The sequence below is a fragment of the Aspergillus homomorphus genome, assembly GCF_003184865.1.
Source record: "Aspergillus homomorphus CBS 101889 unplaced genomic scaffold BO97scaffold_19, whole genome shotgun sequence".
NCBI classification, from domain to species: Eukaryota; Fungi; Ascomycota; class Eurotiomycetes; order Eurotiales; family Aspergillaceae; genus Aspergillus; species Aspergillus homomorphus.
The window spans coordinates 361,164-381,753 of record NW_020291905.1 but is presented as its reverse complement, the minus strand read 5'-3'; the positions used below and the strand labels follow the sequence as shown (position 1 = coordinate 381,753).

Genomic DNA, 20,590 nt, shown 5'->3' with positions numbered 1-20,590 from the left:
AACTCCATTAGTCTGAGCGTAGGCCTATCATGCCAATTAACAATATCTTAATCGCGATTAGAAAAAGAATGGGCAATGACTTGTTCCCCAATTCCTCTGCTCTTCAGAACCCTGAATACCTCAAGACCACCCGATCTACCGCGGCACGACCCAAGCACTGGTCTTACCAATTTTGTAATCAATCGCACTGTTTCACATCATCATTGTATTATCCTTCATCGGCTGTTTCAGATTGGTCGATTCCTGCTAGTTCAACTAGCGTCATGGTGGCAGAATGTCAAGTGCATTCGGTTACGAGAGGGCTTCAGATTGGGCAATAGTCGTCAACCTTTGAATTAGAGAACCATTGCAGGAAAACGCTCCCAATGCTCTCAACACCCTTACTATGTCTAGGCTCTACCTCCGTAGACAGATGATTAACCGGCTCGGTATGATTGGATTCTGGGTTACTATCGGCCTTGCCGTCTAGTCCAACTGGCCACTCGTACTCCATTTTGCGAGTGACGCTTTGATCCACGTAACTACGGAGTTGTTTGATCAAGTACACTATAGCACCTTCCTACGCTTCAAACGTTGTTTTCAAATAAGCGCTGGGCTTTCGTGATCTACCACAAGTTGATGAATCACCAGATGCACGTGATTATGAAATGATTTGATATGACCTGTGTCCTGCATCCACTCCATCTTTCCAACATGCCATGCCGGCACGAGCGCCGTTCGCCAACTGCGACTGATTTTTATCAGGATGTCAAATAAGATTATCTCGGAGAGGGAGGGGAGAGTCGACTGCCAGGTGGCGAGAGAATCCAAGTTGCGGTCAGGAAAACCCACCGCCACGGCAATCTTCATTTTTCAATTGTCCTTTCAGTTACCCCCGCAAAACTTCAGGGCCCGAGGGATGAACAGTCATACTGTCGAAGAACCCATTCTCCCTGACTTCGGGGGCGTGCGTTCCTTCCGATGTCACATGTGCGCGAATCGCGCCTCAGGCCGATTACTACCTTCCTACACCCACAGCTAGTGCCGACGAGTCCTGCCCGCAATCGAGTAAACAAGAGGACTGTCTTGCTTGAGTCGGTCACCTCCAGGTTTCATGCCCAACCCCGCCAAATTAGAAAGACCCAGATTTGCAGTGATTCTTTCGTCGTCGACTGAAGTATATGAGACCAAGGTTGTGGTCCCAATTGGGATCGCCGGAAGCTTCTGGATATGCTCCTTCCAACCATTGATATCGCAACCGACATTTCCCCGGATTAGTAGGAGCTCTAATTAGTGTTTCCCGCGCATGCGATGGCGCTGCCAGCGAGCCCTTTGGGAAGTACCCACTTACAACGGATAGAAATTCCACGGCTAGCCCCGAGTCCAATACAATGGAATCATGTTTCGGGAACCCGATCTATGGAGCTGGAGAGACAGCTCCACATACTTGGTTCAGAGCTTCAAATCCTTACAATCCATAGGCCACGCGCACTATGCCTCAAGATTCTCTATGCTATCTGGTACTCGGAACTCCATTCCTTCCAACCAGGATTTGGAATTTGTTATGTCTCAATTTGAGCTGCCGAGCACAATAAACCAGTATAAGCATGTCAAGAATACATGCGGTGTAGAACAACAGTCATCTCCTGCTAACATATCTCTGACGATGGATATGCTTGGATCCTTCACTGCGAGAGTCCACCACGCCAGACAAAGCATTGTTGCCTGACCAAGCCTCTCGCGCACCTCATGGGCCGCCATGATCAAAGGTGCCATGCTTTCCCATATCTTCAAGTTGAGATCATCTGTTCAAGCTTTGAAAATCCCTCACACTAGACCTGATACCTGAAGATGTAAGGCTTTCCTATCGGCTGCGATGGAGCTGTTATTCTCTATAGGTCCGGTAGTTCCTACCCAGTATATATGCCCAAAGCCACCCTGAGACCATGCGACAATTCTTGACAGGATCGGCGGCTCAATTGAGCATTCCATATCAATAGCACGTTAGTGCACTCATGCAAGAGCTGTTACCTAAGCACGAAGCTTGTCTCCCGCTGTAACAGTCGAGCTCTTTTGGGGTAGCTTGTTCAGATATTGATGTATGTGATCTCAAGCCGCTGGGGAAAATCGCAGATCTTCTGATAGAGTCAGAATCAGCATATCATTAGAAGTGTCTACTCTGCTAATATCCCGGGCACAACCATGTTACGGCCCAATTCAAAATTCTGGGTGTCTCTTGCAATCAACCACCAAGGTATTACGCTAACCAGACTGCATCAATCTTACCTAGTACCATACTCTGTCGGCCCGAAAGACAAGGAAGTATTCAGATCGAGACTCAGCGTTGGTCGGAAGCTATCATACTTTATGTACATTGTTTCAAGAAGTCGAGATCCGGAGCAACTGTTTGGCAACTTGTTCCATGGTGCTGCGAGTAGAACGATGCTGTTACCAACAGCAGGTTTGGCGCTTTAGACACCCACGACATAATTGTGCCTGGCCTCTGGTCTTCAAGCTGAGTGGCATACGTGAGCCTAATTGATTTTCTGGGAAAGCGTTGAGCAAACCATCCAATTTACTGTATGATAGCATACCATATGAGCTTACCTGTAGGGCAACCCCCAACTCGGAGTCCATAGTAGACCACCCTACCGGGGAAACTTCATCAGCGATCCAACATCAGTCCGAGGTCTGCTTCTACACCTATTACACGAATCTAATCTCGCCCACGCGACCTATCCCTAGTAGCATCCAAGCTTAAGTCTTTCGAAGCCTACCTAGTTCTGCTCAAATGCTGAACCAGTGGTACAAAGCCAGTCTCAACTGGAAAGGAACCCAATTATTTCCACCTGCTGTACATCTCCGGATCATTTTGGTGACAGGGGAAGCACCCCATACCAGTATTTTTGTCTCGATCCTGGATCGGCCTCTACCGGAGCAACATGCTGATCAGACCGACGTGCTTTGTTTTCTTTTCTCGGATGCGAGGCTGGAGGTAGGCGAGATGGGAATAGATTGGCAGGGCAACCAAGGAAATAAAGGCAGGAGATCAAAGCGAGGGGAATGAGTGGTACGGGTGGGCTTTCTTTGTTTGCAATGCTGACCACGGCTCCCCATGTTCACCATGGAGATACACATGTCAGCTGCAGCTATCTGAGCGCTCCGGTCTCGATTAGCATTTATTTGGCAGGGTCTATGCGTTTTCTTTTCGATCTTGGTGCTTTAATTGCATATGATGCAGTATCTGTGTCCGCGCGCTTTTGTGCTCCTCAGGTTCATGGTCAGGTCAGCATGTCCTGGCGAGATACGAAGGGAAGCCAGGGGTACCGTTTGTGCCTCTATAGATACAGTCTTCTATACCTTACTACTTGGTTGTGCTATGCGGACGCCACTTATTAGCTGCTGGAGTGCACTTTTCGCCTCGCATCCGAATATGCCCATCCATCGATCCGTACCTAGTAATTTTATAATAGTGTAATTGGTAGTCAGGTATTGTTTTCTTCCTAAAAGGGCAATCCATAAACATTGATTCAGCACATCAAAAGTTAATTGACCGACTGGCCTAGTGGTTACGGCGCTCGTCTTACAATTGTGATATTGATTCCACGAGAGATCCCAGGTTCGATCCCTGGGTCGGTCAAAGAGCATAAATTGTTTTTGCTGCTTGTAGTCTTGGCCCCATCATGACTATAAACACCATGTCAAGGATTTCTTGTTCATGCGTTTTTGTGATATGGTGCGGCTCCTCTTGACAGTATGTGTTGATCCTCAAGGACGACTAAGTCTCCTTCAGTCAGAACGAAGGACTCTTTTGCTGCTGACAGCAGAGGAAATAAGTTGGTGGGAGCGCTTTTGAGGAGGTATATAACAGCATGCATTCTATGATGGCAGATGCTTTGTTCTTACGATGCGTGACCGTGGATTTAGATATGTGTGCAGTCGAGAAATCCCTCTTTGGGACGAGACCAAATATTTTGTCAATAATTCGACTTCGCATCATTCCCCGACCTTCATTATGTGTTAGGCTTATATTCTTAAGAGGGTAAGCAGACGCTTCATGAAACGAATTGTGTTGAGCAAGAATTCACCAGCATCTCGCTATATACTCATACTTGACCACAGAAACCACAAATAGGCATGATGACATCGCAAATATAGTGAGAACCGACGCAATGACTATCATGGGGCTGCAGGTCTGAATCGTCGTGGTCACCGTCCTCAGCTAATATCCCGTGTTGGTATGGGGAAATCATCGGAACCGTGCTTATCAATAGCGCGGGGGTGGGTGAGTCAAGATTTGTCCATTGCCGGCAGTGGACCCGGATATTTCACAGTTGTAGGTCCCTTAGCTTTCCCCCTCTTCTATTACTCTGATTTTCCTTCAACCCGTCCGATTTCGTTGGCTTCTCTAGTGCGAGCTAATTCTCGTCCATCCGTCATCGTCGAAGCTCATACTGCGGCTTTGTTTTGCTTGTGGGCATATCTAATCAGCCTTGCAACTATGAAACTCCTTCAGAAACCCCCACGATATGTCACCGCTAGTATATTGTGCTCCTGTGGAGGACTTCTCTTCGGGTTTTGTCTACCTCTGCCATCCGCGTTTAGTGCACTTACTGACAGTCAGGTACTAGGATGGACACAGGCATTATTGGTCCCGTAACGGTCATGGAGAGTTTCACTTCACGATTCGGAAGCCAATCTGCAGTGATCCACGGTTTGATCGTATCGTCTATTCTTATCCCTGCCGCAATCTCCTCCTTTTTAGCGGGGTACCTAGCAGACAAACTGGGAAGACCAAAGGGCATCAGTATCGGTGCCTTGATATTCGGAATCGGAGCGGCCCTTGAGGCGGCGGCTATCAATATCGGCATGTTCATAGCGGGACGATGCATTGAGGGCATCGGAGAGGGCTTATACCTTGGGACATTGGTGGTGTATGTTACAATCCCATCTACAAAGGATCGTCATCTGACACTGTACAGCTATATCTGTGAGATTTCGCCTCCCAACGTCAGAGGAGCTCTGACCACCGGCCCCCAGCTTCTCATCACATTGGGCTTGGTGGTGGGGTTCTTCACATGTTATGGAACTGCGCGCCTCGAGTCCTCCTTCTCATGGCGTACTCCATTCTTGATCCTTGCTTGCCTGGCGGTTGCTTTCTCTGTTGCTTCTTTTCTTTGGCTGGTTCCATCGCCGCGATGGTTGACTATCCACGGCCGTCGAACAGAGGCTACCGCCGCCTGGGATTATTTGGGGGTTAGCCAGGCGGAACGTGAGAAGGCCGAGATCGAGCAGGACCGGGTTCTTGCCACTGAAATTGCAAGCATTACTAGCAGGGAACGTGCTCCATCGGTCTCACAGGCTCAGAGCAAGTCAGCCAAGGACAAGATTTTTGACCTCTTTTCCAAAGATGTTCGGGCACGAACCATCCTGGCTGTGTTTCTCATGGGAATGCAACAACTGAGCGGGATTGATGGCGTTCTTTATGTAAGTCTCTCTAAACCCATTCCTGTTGGTCACAACACTCATCTGGCTCACGCAGTATGCTCCTTTATTGTTCGAGCAGGCAGGGCTTGCCTCTTCATCCGCAAGTTTCTTCGCTTCCGGCGTCTCTGCAATCGTAATCTTCGCGGTCACTATTCCTGCACTCATATGGGCCGACAGATGGGGTCGTCGACACAGTATCATTTATGGCGGTATCGGCCTTAGCATTACGATGTTGCTGATAGGAGGTCTGTATGCGGGCCAGGCAGTTCACAGCTCAACTGGTGCAGGGCGATGGGTAGTCATTGTCAGCATCTACATCTTCGCCGTGATATTCTCCTTGAGTTGGGCCGTCGGCATCAAGATCTATGCAGCAGAGATACAGCCGCAAAGGACTCGCGCCTCAGCAACCAGCTTGGCCCATGGTAGTAATTGGGCGGCCAATTTTCTAGTGGCACTTGCCACCCCAGTATTGCTCTCGCGGAGTAGTTATGGTGCTTACTTTCTTTTCGCGGGATGCACACTTATCACGACGTTTGTATGCGCGATCATGATGCCGGAGACCAAGGGCAAATCGCTCGACGAAATCGAGGAGGCGTTCAAATCCAAGTCTGTGGGATCACGGTCATTCCTGAAAGTCCTTCGTCCACTTACCCGCTCCAATTCTTAAGAGGGTTGAAGTTCGACACATTGAGGACTTGAAGCTTGGAGAACTGGCTCGGTCTGTGCACCTGTCGCAACTTGCAACAGATCCAAGTAGTGGGGCAATACATTTCATGGCCGATAAGATAAACAAACAGAGCGGAGCGGGGATCGGAGCAAGTGACAGTGACATTTCTAGTTTATCAGTTAGCCTGAGCATTTATAAGCCAGATAACAGTCTAACCGAATAAGGATAGCTGCAAATTACATAACCAGCCCCTCTGCCGAATGGAAAATAGTTCGGATAATCCCCTCGCTGATAAAGAAGAAATTGTGCCGTCAGTCTAGAATGCTGTGACGCCTGCTCTTCACCACCCCGATCGACGTGCAGCAAGACTCGCAATTTCTCCTTAAGTGGAAGTCACGTTTGATCAGCCATGCCTCCTCGTAGGAGAGCGCCGATTTCCGCGGCCAACTTGCGATCTACGCAACCTGGAGAGGTATGTTGGAGTCAGAAGATTTTCGCGCCTCCTCCCGCCGCCCTCGCTAACTCAATGCGACGTCTTAGGCCGCCTCGTCTTCAAGACTAGGGAACGCCGATGCTTCGAAACGCAGACGTCTCTCCCAGTCTAAGCCTGCTCCGCCGCCCAAGGAGCCATCCCCCGTCGTCGAGGAACAGCCGCAAGGTTCCGATGAGGAGCATTCTCACACTTCGTACCGCCACCGAGATCCCTTTGACGCCCTCCTCGAACCGTTCTACTACAACAAGGGCCTGACGGATCCGATCAACACCGCCCAGGACAAATGGAACTTGTTGCCAGCCTTCCTCAAGGTCAAGGGACTGGTGAAGCAGCATATCGACTCGTACAACTACCTCGTAGAGGTTCAATTGAAGAAGATCGTCGAATCCAGCTCCACCATCCGTAGCGATGTCGACCACAACTTTTACATAAAGTTCACCAACATCTACTTGGGCTTTCCGCGACGTGCGGATGAACCGCAAGATGTCCGCGCCGATTTCTCGGAGTCCACCGTCGCCCCGCATGAATGTCGTCTTCGTGACACAACCTATGCGGCGCCCATCCAGGTTGATTTCGAGTACGTCCGTGGTCGGCAGAGGGTCATGAGAAAGGGTGTGGCTATTGGAAGAATGCCGGTCATGCTTCGAAGTTCGAAGTGTGCATTGGCGAACAAGACTCCGGCGGAGATGTCGGTCCTGAACGAGTGCCCTCTCGACCCCGGTGGTTACTTCATTGTCAACGGCACAGAGAAGGTCATCCTCGTTCAGGAGCAGTTGAGCAAAAACAGAATCATCGTGGAGACAGATCCGAAGAAAGAGATCGTTCAGGCCTCTGTGACCAGGTAAGATACAGCCACCACTTCTGTCTCCGTTGATTGATACAGTATTAACTGTCGAATGCAGTTCTTCCAACGAACGTAAGTCGAAGAGTTATATCGTTTTGAAGAAGGACAAACTCTACGTGAAACACAACGTTCTCAGCGAGGACATCCCCATCGTCATCCTGCTCAAGGCCATGGGTATCCACACCGACAAAGAGATGCTCTTGCTCGTCGCCGGTGTCGATAAGGTATACCAGGAAGATTTTGCAATCAACTTCGAAGAAGCCATCAAACTTGGTATCTACACGCAGCAGCAAGCACTCGATTGGATCGGCGCACGAATCAAGATCAACCGCAAACAGAATTCCTACCGCCGTACTCACGTTCAAGAAGCCGTGGAAGCCATTGCCTCTGTCATTATTTCCCACATCGAAGTCAAGAACATGGACTTCCGACCCAAGGCTATCTACGTTGCCCACATGGCTCGTCGTGTTCTCATGGCCAAGAATGATGCCACTTTGGTGGACGATCGTGACTATCTCGGAAACAAGCGGTTGGAACTGGCTGGCCAGCTGTTGGCACTGCTTTTCGAAGATTTGTTCAAGAAGTTCTGCTTCGATATCAAGATGAATATCGACAAAGTGCTGAACAAGCGTAACCGCGCAGAAGCGTTCGATGCCTATAGTGTGATCACGATGCATAGCAACCACATCACCCAAGGAATGAATCGCGCCATCTCCACTGGAAATTGGAGCTTGAAGCGTTTCCGCATGGAGCGTGCAGGTGTGACACACGTGCTCAGTCGGTTGAGTTACCTTGCAGCCCTGGGTATGATGACGCGTATCAGCAGTCAGTTCGAAAAGACTAGAAAGGTCAGTGGTCCCAGAGCACTGCAACCATCGAACTTCGGTATGCTCTGTCCAGCAGATACACCCGAAGGTGAAGCCTGTGGTCTTGTAAAGAACTTGGCACTCATGACTCATATCACAACAAACGATGAGGAGGGTCCTATCCGGAACTTGATCTTCATGCTAGGTGCTGAAGACATCTCGACTGTTGGTGGAAAGGAGCTCTATGGTCCGGGCTGCTACACGATCTCGATCAACGGTACTCCCATGGCGCTCACTCGACGCCCAAAATTCTTCCTTAACGCCTTCCGAAGACTTCGTCGGATGGGACGTATCTCCGAATTTGTCAGCATTTACATCAACCACCATCAAGGAGCTGTCCACGTAGCCACTGACGATGGAAGAATTTGCAGACCGCTAGTCATTGTCGACAATGGCAAGTCTCGCGTCAAAGCACACCATCTCGAGAAGCTGCGGGATGGTACCATGTCTTTTGACGACTTCCTTGCTCAAGGATTGGTGGAATACCTTGACGTGAACGAGGAGAACGATTCGTTGATCGCTATATATGAGAAAGACATTACAGAAACAACAACTCACCTAGAGATTGAGCCGTTTACTGTTCTTGGAGCTGTCGCCGGTCTGATTCCCTATCCCCACCACAACCAGTCGCCCCGTAACACCTATCAATGTGCTATGGGTAAACAAGCAATTGGTGCGATTGCTTCGAATCAGTTCTTGCGGATTGATTCCATTCTATACCTTATGGTTTACCCTCAGAAGCCGATGGTTAAGACTCGCACGATCGAGCTGGTTAAGTACGATCAGCTTCCTGCTGGACAGAATGCAACCGTTGCGGTCATGAGTTATTCGGGATACGATATTGAGGATGCCCTCGTGTTGAACAAGGGATCTGTGGATCGTGGTTTTGGAAGATGTCAGGTGTTCAAGAAATACGTCACCAACCTGAAGAGTTACTCGAACGGCACCAAGGACCGGTTGAGTGGACCGCAGTATGAGAACGATGCGCCAATCAGGAAGCATGCTCTCTTGGAAAGCGATGGTCTCGCTGCTGTGGGTGAGCAGGTCAACGCCGGCGAAGTCTACATTAACAAGTCCACTCCCGACCAGTCGATGTCTTCCGGGTTCGCCAGCTCCGACCCCGGCCGTCCCGTTTCCTATATGCCCACGCCCATGACCTACAAGCTTCCCGATCCTGCCTACATCGACAAGGTCATGGTATCCGTGACTGAGAACGAGAACCAGTTGGTCAAGGTTCTGACTCGCCAGACGCGTCGTCCCGAAGTCGGTGATAAGTTCTCCTCCCGTCACGGACAGAAGGGTGTCGTGGGCATCATCGCCGACCAAGCCGATATGCCTTTCACCGACCAAGGAATCAACCCCGATATTATCATGAATCCCCACGGTTTCCCGTCTCGAATGACGGTCGGAAAGATGTTGGAGCTTGTTGCCGGTAAAGCCGGTGTCTTGGCCGGTCACCACGGTTACGGCACTTGCTTCGGCGGCACTCCGGTCCAGGAGGCATCTCAGGTCCTGATCGACCACGGCTTCAGCTACGGTGGTAAAGACTATCTCACCTCCGGCATCACTGGCGAGGCCCTGCCGTTCTATGTCTTCACCGGGCCCATCTACTACCAGAAGCTCAAGCACATGGTCCAGGACAAGATGCACTCGCGTGCCCGCGGACCGCGCGCGATCCTCACTCGCCAGCCGACGGAGGGTCGTTCCCGTGACGGTGGTCTCCGTCTCGGTGAGATGGAACGTGACTGCTTGATCGCCTACGGTACTAGTCAATTGCTGCTGGAGCGACTGATGATTTCGTCCGATCGACACGAAATCGACGTGTGCGAGCAGTGTGGCTTCATGGGATACCTGAATTGGTGTCAACGGTGCAAGTCCTCTCGCAGTGTCGTGAAGATGGCCATTCCTTACGCAGCCAAGCTTCTCATCCAGGAGTTGATGAGTATGAACGTGACTGCGCGTTTGAAGCTGGAGGACGAGTTCCCGGAAATGAAGGGCCGTTAATCTAACATCAGCATACCAGCACAAAAAACAACGTCAGTTGAATTTTCTGGGTCAAAAAAAAAAAAGAAAAGAAAAAAGTCCAGGTCATTTACAAAAAGTCAGAGGCGTTTATAGCAAGTATTGGAAGGGTGCGTGCTTTTTGGAATTCTCGGGAGGTTTTCGTATGTACGGTACATAGCGGTTTGCATGCATAGCGCTCGGCGATGCGGTCGAAATTGAATAGAAACAAATCAGAAACAAGCAGAACATCCAATACTTCTCCCCGTAAACCGAACCCATAGTAACAAGCTAATCCACCCCCAAATACCTCCTCACAACCCCCCAATACCTCTCGGGATCCGTCTTCATATGCGACACATGCGCCGACCGCTCAAACCGCACCCTCTCGACCTCGCCGCCCAACCGCTCAACCTCATCCGCATGCGCCTCGACGTCCCGCGCCTCGACGACCGCATCACCCTCAGAATACAGATAACACCGCCTCGGCGGCCGTCGCCCGTCCTCCCCAACCACGAGCGCCGCATCCGCCGTCCCGCGCCGCCCAACCATCACCCCGTCGGCGCGCGGCACCACCAGCGCCACCAGCATCGACCAGACCATCAGCGCAGCGAGCAGCACCGTTCCCACGCCCCGCAGCACCGGGTTCGCAGGTAACCCCACCGACAGCGCGCGCATGCCGCCGCGGAACGTCGACGTGCCCGGCGCGCTGTCGTACAGCATGCTCGCCACGGCGAGCGGGCGGCCCTCGCTGCTGCTAGCCTTGTAAGCTTCCAGCAAGTTCGCAACGGCAAAGGTCCCGCCGTTGGAGAACATGTGGATGTGGATTTTGGAACTGGGCGGCGCGGCGCGGAGGGCGGCGACGGCTGGGCCCAGGCGCGCGTGCTGCGTGCGGGCGCTGAAGTGGATTAGGAAGTCTTGCGATGTTGACAGCGTGTAGATTATTGTTGCGGTTGGGTGGAGCGCGCGGTAGGTCGTTAGGTACTTTGTTAGGGTGCGTGGGTGGGCGTTCATCCAGAAGGCTAGGATGATGATTGGGGGTGGTTGGTCGTTCTTGGGATCTGGGATTGGGCGGTGGATGTAGACGGTTGGGGAGAGTTTGGTAAAAGCTTTGAGGGGGTTGGTGGTGGTAGTGGTGGTGGTGGAGGCCATTGTTTTTGGTCTTCGTGGTGGTGATTGTGGTTGCGTTGTGGTTTGAAGGAGAGATGAGATCTTGTGGATGAGATTAAGAGGTAGTAAAAGTAAAAGGTATGGGAAGGTGATGTTTTCCCTATAAGTAGCGGACCAAGAAATAAGAGAAAGACACCACTTCGTAACCAATATCTCAAGTCCTAGAAATAGACAAGTCGCCTTACGGCTTACCGACTGTTGTGCTGACATCCTCCATTCGCCAGCACGCAGTTCAGAAGCACTAAACTCATCAGCGCTACCTACAGCGTGACTGATGAGGTTTTTGGCATGGCGCTGGTGCCAATGTTTACTAGCTGACTCGATCATGAACATCCGACATCATTGTAACTTATAGGCACAAGCCAAAAAAACCCGATCACGATTGGAACTAAAGATAAACCTATCAAACGCCAGTCCTCGCTATGCTCTAAATTCGTCCCGGCTTTTGTCCCGCGCTGCTGTCTATCATTCAAATGGCATCCAAACCCAGCAGAGTGCCGAACCTAGGGATTGTACGAGGCCTTGTGTCTCAACATTTGTTTTGCGATACATCTGGCCTCGTCATGTACCGTTGCAATGATTATTTCCCCTAGCTATGTAGGCGTAGCGGTGCCACTGGTGTCCTTCTTCTTCCCCCGCAAAGTTTGGCCAGAACCCTGGAATCGAGGTTTGTCTCCTTCGACAACCTGCCCGGCCTCATCACGCTTCTTAACGGGTTTGATTGCATATCCAAAGAAGAGCTGATTCGGGGGGAGTCGAAGAGGCTGCGGTCCATTTGTTCTTCTTACAGGTGGAGGATGCTGAGGGTTGGTGGCGCCGGGAGTAGGCGTGGACGGCTTCGGGGTCGGGGTTTTGCTGCCTTTCTTGGCGTTCAGACGTTGTCCGCCGACGAGGAAGTTCGACGACACGGCTCGAGCCCCAGCAGCAGCATCTGTCGACTCGGGTGCAATAGCAGCATAGTTGATTGACTGTGCCATGGTGCCATGGGGGTGTAACAGGCCACCGGACGGTAACTTCCCGCCCACCGCGCTGCGAGGCGTACTGGTTCCACTCGGCCGCTGCGGCTCCTCGTAACCTACCGGAGGCGCAAAGTCGACTTCTAGGTCCGTCTCGAGAACCGAGATGGCATTGCTGTTGGTGGAGGGCTTGGTTTCCAGAACAGCCATCTCGTAGACTTGGTCATTATAGGCGAACGTGAAGACATCACCCTTGGTCAGACACGAGAAATTGCGGAAGGCATTCTCTAGCACGGCCTTGGGATCACTAATATCGAGGAAACTGGTCGACTGAGCCTGCAGTTTGATGAACTGGCCCGGCGGCAGATCGGTAGACTTGACCTGGACCAAGTCGCCAGGCTCCAGGTGAAGTGTTTGCATTAACTGTAGCATGGCCGGTTAGATCCTCGATCATGCATAGCTTGCGGTAAGGACTTACCCAGAATGGCAGGTAGATCTTCCCCTCCTCCGCAATGAATTCCAAGACACCTGCATGGGTCATTCTTTCCCTGGCACCATTGTGAAGCTCAAACAACATCGGGTATGTGATATGCAGGCGAGTCAGCTTGTCCAAGGCGCTAGGCGGCATGATGACCTTGCCGCCGTGGTTGACGTTTTCTCTTTCGGGCCCGGGCATCATCGCAACAGGGTAGCATCGGTAATATTCATCGAAACGGCGAGTTGCAGCTCCGGGACGGAGCATGCTCGAACCGAGAACGCCCTCCATCGGGTCGTCCTCCCAGTAGCCAGAACGGAACTGCTCTCCGGTTAGTATTGGATACCTAGGTAGCTGGCGGCGTCAGAGCGGGGAACTTACCATAACCAACGGGAGCTAGCTAAGGAGCCGCTTGAGAGCTGTGTGTGACAAAAATACGGGGCAGAAGAATCGGAGAAGCTGTGCGATGGAAGTACAGCTTAGGATAATGGGGAAGGAAAGAGAAGTCCTGAGGTACTGAGGTGTAGCAGAGCTCGAGGAGTTGAAGAAGGACGGGGGTTCAGGTACGTCCGGCCGATCAGATCGGATCGCCTGCGGTGACGCAAATGGCGGCTCCGCTTGGATTTTCCGACCCGACCCCGGACAAGCGCAGAGCAGCTTCACAGTGAAATGATTTCCCCTTCACTCCATACGACCTTCTAGTTTATCTGTGTCAAAGCTCTGAGTGTGGAAAAAGCAGTGAGACTCTTGAAATCTACAAATCCCTCCCCATGTCGGCTTCTCAGCCCCGCCCCAAGCGGGCAGGTGAGGACTTCACCCGCACACACCACGAGGACGAAGACGGCTCGTCAACCAAAAAGCCTCGCTTTGACCTTCGAAACCCCTCCGCTCTCGCCCCCGATGCACTGGAGGAGGATGCGGTCTTAGACGCCGACGAAATTGGTCGCCGTGGACAACAAGTACGCCGCAGAGCCGTCAACTTGGACGGGTACGATTCCGACAGTGAGAATGAGGGCTTCTCAGCGCGCATCGAGGCCAAGTCAAAAGCCAGCCGAGAGAAGCACGACGCGGAGGATGATGATATGTTCGCCGAATTACAGGAAGACTTTGGAGCGGAGGAAATCGATGCGGATGAAGCCATGCGCAAAAACAAGAAGAACGTCCGCTTCCTCCGAGATGATGAGATCGAAGGACAGGTTGCGTCGTCAAAGAGTGGCGGGACAGTCCATGCAGATTTCACCAAAGGTGCGGACACGATTGACAACGAGGAGGACGAAAGTGAAAGTGAAGTGGGAGATGAAGAGCGCGCCAAACCTGACGAGGAGCTGGATGAGGAATTGGGTGCAGGTGCAAAGAAGAAGCATGCTCCACTACTAGACGCTTTCAATATGCGCACCGAACAAGAAGAAGGCCGCTTCGATGACCAAGGAAATTATGTCCGAAAGGCTGCAGATCCCGACGCAGTTTACGACACGTGGTTGCAGGGAGTGTCCAAGAAGGATATTCGGCGCGCAAAAGAGGCTTCAGACAAACGGGAGGAGGAGCGCAAAGAGAAAGAGCGCAAGGACGATAGCGTGCTTACCGCGGACGTCCTAAAAACCTTGATTACCCATCTTGAACGAGGCGAGACGATCCTGGAGGCTCTCGCGAGGATAGGAAAGGGCGCCCAGAAGAAGCAAAAATGGCAAACCAATCGCAATAAGAACCGCAAAAAGCAAAGTGACGCTGCCGAGGATGCGGAGATGACGGAGGACGACCCGAAGGAGGTGGCTAGAAAGCAGGCCATTGAGGAAATTACAGGTGCTGCCGACATCCTTATGACCAGGGGGCAGGCAGAGATCTATGACACCGAACGTGAGATGCTCACGAGGCAGTATCGCCGCGAGACAGGCGAGGACTGGATTGACCCTCAATCTGCAGACGGCAGCCCTGGACAAGACTCCCCCGCAATGTGGGAGTTCCGATGGTCCGATGCCCGGGATGGTGGCATTATACACGGCCCATACGACGGGCCTACGATGGAGTCCTGGAGGAACGCAGGGTACTTTGGAGAAGGGGTCGAGTTTCGCCGAACAACCGACGACAGTCAGTGGAACAGCACAGCTACCTTCGTATGAGGCTGGCTCAATCAGTATCCATGTCATGAGGCGAATATTGTAACTGTAAATTAGCACTGTCGGATACCCGGGTTCTTGGGAATATTAATTTCATCATTATCATTCGAGCCTAAGCTCACTTTTGACTAAAATCTGACCCGAAAATAAAGTGCCCATACATCTTACTTCTGAAAATGCGCCAGCGATATCATACACCAAGCATTTGATGAAAAACAATAAACAGAGATAGTCAAGTAGCTGGGGAGTTGGGTAGCTGAAGCTTCACCATTCCGATTGCATCTGCGACCTCTAATCACTGAAAAGCAGATCCGTACATGACCGTCTTTGCATAACTCCGAGAACTTCCTTATGAAACCAACTCTATGACAGTTCCATGGCATCGCCGTTCGTGGTAGCTGTGAAGCTCACTGCACCCTGGTCGCCGATGAATCGCTGCTCATAGGCATTGACAAATTTCACGCTACGAGCAGGGTCGTAGAACAGGCGGTAGCTGCGCTGAACGTCATCAATGCTCACTTCTTTGGCCTTGCGCTTTTGACTGAGCAAGTGAGATGTAGTGATGATGTTGCTCGCGTAGCGCAGATTCGATTCCTGGCCAATCTTCGTCAGAAGCGCCAAGGCATCGGGTGAAAGGTCGATCTCCTCTTCTTGCGCCCGGATTGCCAAGATCTGCCTGATCTCGTCGCCAGAGTAGGGCTGCGTGCTGACGATAACCACTCGGTCAAGGAAGTCCAGAGGCAATCCATGTGGAGAGCTATAGGTGGTTCCGCGGATCCGAGAGTGGCCACGGTTGCTGGCCATTATAACAATAGGAGCCAGCTCCGCCTCCAGAGCCCGGTTGATGTATGAGAAACATTCAATATCCAGCATGTGTACCTCATCAATGAACAGAACACCGGGAATGATCTCGGCCTTGCCTTCTTCCTTCCACTCAGCCACCTTGGTGTTGATCTGATCCCTGACCTCACTCCGGATCTCGCCCGTGTCACCCGAGAAGAGAGCCAAGAAGCCCTGTGACCGCGAGTTGATGACATCAATCTCGTGCAGGCTAACAGTATGTACGATCTCCTTGCGAACCTGGAGCTCACCCTCAGGACATTGCACAAATTTCGTGTCGGCGCCCATGGCATCATAATCCCGGGAGCGCGCGTAAGAGCGTCCTAGCTTAGTGATCTTGCCGGACGACTTGTCGATCGAGATGATGTCTCCTGCCATCACTCTCTCCTTAGTCATCGAATCGATCATCTTCGTTCCCATGTCATAAATCGTCTCCATATCCGTCGTCTTAATTGTGAGCTTTCCTTGTTTGTTTCCCTGGAAAAGTCAGTATCAGCATGTTGCGCAAAGCGTGTGGTTGAGATGAGGACGGCGTGTTTCGGGTGAAGTCCTGTATCAGGTTTGTGTGAGGTCTACTTACACCGGTGACACTTCTGTCGATCTGAATTTCCACAACTTCACCTTCAATGATTTCACTTTCCTCCTTGATGCGAACTCCGATAGACTTCCGGAAAGCTTGTGTGAGTGCCTCAGTCTTGGACATCTCCATCGAGAAGATCTCGGAAGACGCAAGCATGGTGAAAGGGACATCGGACCCAAGAGACTGAGCCATACCCATGGCGATTGCTGTTTTACCCGTGCTAGGAGGTCCTGCGATCAACACAGCACGACCGGCAATCTTCCCTTCCTTCACCATCTGCAAAATGACAGCGGCGGCCTTCCGCGCCTTCTCCTGTCCAACCAAGCCCTGGGAGGAGGTTCTGGGCTGCAAAGAGTCGACATCAACACCGAGGCCTCGGATATGCGAATGGGCAGCGATGAGATTGAGGCCCCGGAGCTCCTTGGTCTCCGCAACGGTAGAAATTGGCTATCGGGAGTCAGCAATGGGGGAGAAACCCAAAATCAAATGGTGGGAGGTCAACTGACAGCAGCCATCGCAACTACTTGCAGACTCAGGTATCTTCTTTTGAACGAGGAACAAGTGAGTAGCAAGTCAATTTGAGGTACCAGCCAAACTGGTCTGCAGGCGTCGCGGAACTGCAGACTGAATGAGAAGAGCTGCGCAGGGCAGAATCGGCCAAGCCCAACGGATACCGCCTGCACCACCGCCTGGCAGAAATGCTGACCGCGCCGGTAGTCCAGGCCTGAGCGTTTTGGCCGCGAAGCGATAGCAGATTAAGTGAATGATGGGCCTGGTCGGACCTCACCCCAAGTATTCACTGGGTCAGTCACGACTGCTTCACGTGTCGTTCCCACTGCTCGTTGCCCCGCTTTGTTGTTGTTTTGTTTATCGCATCCATGACAGCTGATACAAGCAACGCAGCAGGATCCATGATTGTAAGCAAATTACCTACTTTGTAAACTGTCTTGCTTTCCGTCCATATACCTTCCCCTAACCGCCGAATGTGCTTAATGATCGCTCTTTCCACTTCATGTGTAAATCGACATGACCTCAATTGTTTGAACGCCCTCAATTAACTGCTCTCACTTGGCAGGTCTTCCAGACTTCGACAGCTTGCGATGGACTCAGAGACGTCATCTTCTCGCGACCCCCGTCTGGCTCGCCATTTCAGACCAACGCTTGCCCGCACATCATCTGAGTCTCACCTACGAGTCGGTGCACAGCAGTCAAGCACCTCTTCTCCCATTGAAAGGAGTATCTCCAGTTCTGATCAATTGATCCGCGGTGTCTCCGACTTAGTGCAAGCTGCATACTTAGTTGCCAATGGTCAGGTAGAGAGAGAACGGCTACAAAAGAAAAAGGAGGCCACCGCGACATTATGTACGAAGGCCAAAGGCTACACAAGCTTCCCCTCAACCGTAGCCTTCTTCCAAAAGTCTCAGGCAGATGAGGATGCAGAGCTTACACGTGTGGACGAGGTCCTGAAAAAGCATGCTGCCAACTATAAGCAGCTGGAAAATGCTTTGCGGCTCACACTCACCGCGTCCATCTTCGACACCAGCAAGTCTGATCAGATAACTAACCTACAGCGCGATGTCCAGGCCACAAAGAGCGAACTGGGCAGCGCCAGAACTGAGATTACCAAGTTGCGTGACCATAACATGGCCTTGGAGCACGAAGTGCAAGAGCTTCAAGAGCGCATGTCTCGGACGGAGAGAACTTTCTCGGATCATACGAGCACTTTGAAAAGGCATGCAAAGACAAATCAGGATACGGGTGAGCGCGTTGCGGTACTCAACAGCGAAGTGGATAAGAGCTTGAAATCTCTGGTTCACAAAGACCAGGTGGACAAATTGGAATGCGTGATCTCTGGTATGCACAGTAAACTCGAGTCCGTACAAATCCAAAACAGCCGCAACATAGAAGAGTATCAGGACTTGTTGGACAATATGCGTCAAGACAGTGACGTCAAGTTCGACCGCTTACTCGCAGACCAACTGACACATTATGATTCTCGTTTGAATGTAGTGGAGAACAAGCTTGCGCAGGCTCAAGCTCCTGCTAAGAGCACTGGCTTTGATTTCGCTGTTCGATCTGAACAGGCCGAGTTGAAAACCCAGCTCCACAACGTTATCCAGCAGATGGACAAACTTCAATCATTACAGGCTATGAAAGATGATCTACAAATGTCCGAAATGGAAGAGCTCAAGAGTCAATTGGAACAAACTAGCAAAGACTTTGCCGCACTCAAAAACGATTATAGCCAACTCAGTGAAACGCTTAAGACTGTTCTCAACCGAGACAGCCCAAGCGCACATGAACAAGTTGCAGCACTGGAGACAAAGATACAAACTACACAGAGGAATATGGAGAGTGTTCACGTCGGTCTACATTCACTTGGGACACGCTACAACCACCTTTCAACGGGTCCTCTTGTTAAAAGTATGACGCAAGTCATGCAAGAAATGTACCCCAGCGCAGCACAGATGTTCGATAAGGTGAATGTGTTTACAGCTCGTTTTGAGCATCGTTTAACCCAACTGGATGAGAAGCTGGGGAGTTTGGAGCAAGGCCTCGTCGCCCAATCAGGCAATATGGTGACAGTACAGAACCAAGTAGTTCCGCAGATTGAGAACTTGAATAATCAAGTTAAGGTTGTGTCACAGTCGCTGATGCTTATCAAGAATCCATCCAATGGACAGATTTCAAGCACAGCAATCTCGGCAGATCAGCTCACAGAAGTCCGAAATGAAGTCAAAGAGCTTGCGTCGACAATAAACAACTATATTGACTCAAGGAAGACAGATGATGAAGCATTGCTTCAAAATATGGCCGAAGAAAGAGATGCCCTAAAAGCCCAAATCCAGGTTTTGACCGATGAGCTTGCGGGTCTAAGCGCACGTGTCACTCAACTCAGTGAAACCACCAGAGCTGATATGAAAAAGGTCCAGTCTTATGTTCGGGACTTTCAGCGTCAGGGATATGATATTCGCCAGATTGAGGCTACGCTCAACAAATGGGAAGATATGGCTGAAAGAATTGAGAAACGTGAAGAGTCTAGGAACCCAACCGTAACTACTTCAAAAGCATTTGATAACGACAACGTACCTCAGCCCCGATTACCTGTCGCACCAACTTTATCGCGAGGCTCTGACAACTCAGGAAATTCGGCGCAAAAAAAGAAGCGACCTCGAATATCAGCAGTTTCTGACTGTGAAAGAGGAAGCCAGTCACGCGCCAGCTCACTTGCCTCTTTCTCATCGCAGGGTGTGCTAGAGTCAACACCGAACCCTGACGGTCAGAACGCACCCAAAAAGCCCAAGAAGAAACGCAAGAGACTGACCGAGGAACCTATTGTCCTGGACTAAATCTCAGAAGCCAAGCAATGCTTTACTATCATGGTCCGAGGACAGCTATCAGCTCGTTAGCATATGATGAATCTCATGAACGCAGCCTCGACCAGAAATTTTGATTTTCGCTGGATACCTCTCGGGTTTGATTCTCTCTTTATTATCATTTTTTGTTATTTACTTCCCTTCCTCGTTTCGTGTTTTGGTTTCTCCCTAAAAGCCAAGCTCATTCCCTTTCTTCTGTATCTATTCTTAGGTCCCGGTCGAGCAAGACTCTGGGCTGTTCTATCTAATGTTGACACAATGCACAGTACGAAGGCAACGGATGTTTGTACAGCACATGCGCATTGACTTTCCCCCAGACTACTCTTGCTCGGGCTTTCCTTTAACATGGTAAACAGGATTGATATAAAGAATAAATCCTACCTGTACTCTAGAAGAAACGAGTGTTACATTCTTCTAGTCAGTATGATTGCGTCTAACATCATGATCGTTGCAAACGAGACTCAACTGATCAATGTGTGGATATATATCTGCGAGCCCGCCTGCTACCTTCTATAGACCAGTAAGTAAGTTATACGTTCTTTTGTACTTAGTAACCACAGGTCGGCCAGTCAGAGAATAAATAACACTTATTCACTATAACACTCCAGATGGTCTGAAAACTAGTGTTACGAGTATTAGATCTGTTCGTCCCTATAGTTAGTTGCAATATGCATGTATGACGCACGGCAATGCCAGTTGGCGATAAACATACTTTACCCGTGCATTCCTCACCCCACACAC

General features: G+C 50.8%; 7 protein-coding genes and 1 non-coding gene across 8 annotated transcripts; 5 read left to right on the top strand and 3 right to left on the bottom strand.

Annotated features, from left to right (window-relative positions):
- Positions 1–3,530: 3,530 nt before the first annotated feature.
- On the top strand, positions 3,531–3,619 carry BO97DRAFT_t157. Its single transcript has one exon. It is a non-coding gene; the product is annotated as a tRNA-Val (tRNA).
- A 699-nt stretch (positions 3,620–4,318) lies between these two features.
- Positions 4,319–6,296, top strand: BO97DRAFT_391075 (putative MFS sugar transporter). The gene is made up of 4 exons (XM_025693804.1): positions 4,319–4,554; positions 4,611–4,913; positions 4,962–5,466; positions 5,522–6,296. The coding sequence occupies exons 1-4, from the start codon at positions 4,481–4,483 to the stop codon at positions 6,131–6,133; spliced, it is 1,494 nt and encodes a 497-aa protein (XP_025551235.1). The 5' UTR covers positions 4,319–4,480; the 3' UTR covers positions 6,134–6,296.
- Positions 6,297–6,447: 151 nt separating this feature from the next.
- Positions 6,448–10,582, top strand: BO97DRAFT_391071 (DNA-directed RNA polymerase III core subunit RET1). The gene is made up of 3 exons (XM_025693803.1): positions 6,448–6,605; positions 6,674–7,467; positions 7,529–10,582. The coding sequence occupies exons 1-3, from the start codon at positions 6,543–6,545 to the stop codon at positions 10,338–10,340; spliced, it is 3,669 nt and encodes a 1,222-aa protein (XP_025551234.1). The 5' UTR covers positions 6,448–6,542; the 3' UTR covers positions 10,341–10,582.
- Positions 10,583–10,628: 46 nt separating this feature from the next.
- BO97DRAFT_345999 (putative indole-diterpene biosynthesis protein PaxU) lies at positions 10,629–11,489 on the bottom strand (the record flags this gene model as incomplete). Its single annotated transcript, XM_025691792.1, has 1 exon — positions 10,629–11,489. The coding sequence occupies one exon, from the start codon at positions 11,487–11,489 to the stop codon at positions 10,629–10,631; it is 861 nt and encodes a 286-aa protein (XP_025551233.1).
- Positions 11,490–11,863: 374 nt separating this feature from the next.
- Positions 11,864–13,485, bottom strand: BO97DRAFT_391069 (polyubiquitin-binding protein UFD1). Its single transcript, XM_025693802.1, has 3 exons — positions 13,320–13,485; positions 12,942–13,259; positions 11,864–12,886 (listed from the first exon to the last, which is right to left on the bottom strand). Exons 1-3 carry the CDS (start codon positions 13,320–13,322, stop codon positions 12,101–12,103), a joined length of 1,107 nt encoding a protein of 368 aa, XP_025551232.1. The 5' UTR covers positions 13,323–13,485; the 3' UTR covers positions 11,864–12,100.
- A 137-nt stretch (positions 13,486–13,622) lies between these two features.
- On the top strand, positions 13,623–15,135 carry BO97DRAFT_405795 (GYF domain-containing protein). The gene has a single exon (XM_025695275.1). It carries the CDS (start codon positions 13,709–13,711, stop codon positions 15,053–15,055), a length of 1,347 nt encoding a protein of 448 aa, XP_025551231.1. The 5' UTR covers positions 13,623–13,708; the 3' UTR covers positions 15,056–15,135.
- A 56-nt stretch (positions 15,136–15,191) lies between these two features.
- Positions 15,192–17,081, bottom strand: rvb2 (RuvB family ATP-dependent DNA helicase reptin). The gene is made up of 3 exons (XM_025695274.1): positions 16,979–17,081; positions 16,473–16,919; positions 15,192–16,369 (listed from the first exon to the last, which is right to left on the bottom strand). The coding sequence occupies exons 1-3, from the start codon at positions 16,985–16,987 to the stop codon at positions 15,416–15,418; spliced, it is 1,410 nt and encodes a 469-aa protein (XP_025551230.1). The 5' UTR covers positions 16,988–17,081; the 3' UTR covers positions 15,192–15,415.
- A 191-nt stretch (positions 17,082–17,272) lies between these two features.
- On the top strand, positions 17,273–20,227 carry BO97DRAFT_443464 (uncharacterized protein). The gene is made up of 2 exons (XM_025698368.1): positions 17,273–17,389; positions 17,548–20,227. The coding sequence occupies exon 2, from the start codon at positions 17,573–17,575 to the stop codon at positions 19,820–19,822; it is 2,250 nt and encodes a 749-aa protein (XP_025551229.1). The 5' UTR covers positions 17,273–17,389; positions 17,548–17,572; the 3' UTR covers positions 19,823–20,227.
- Positions 20,228–20,590: the final 363 nt, after the last annotated feature.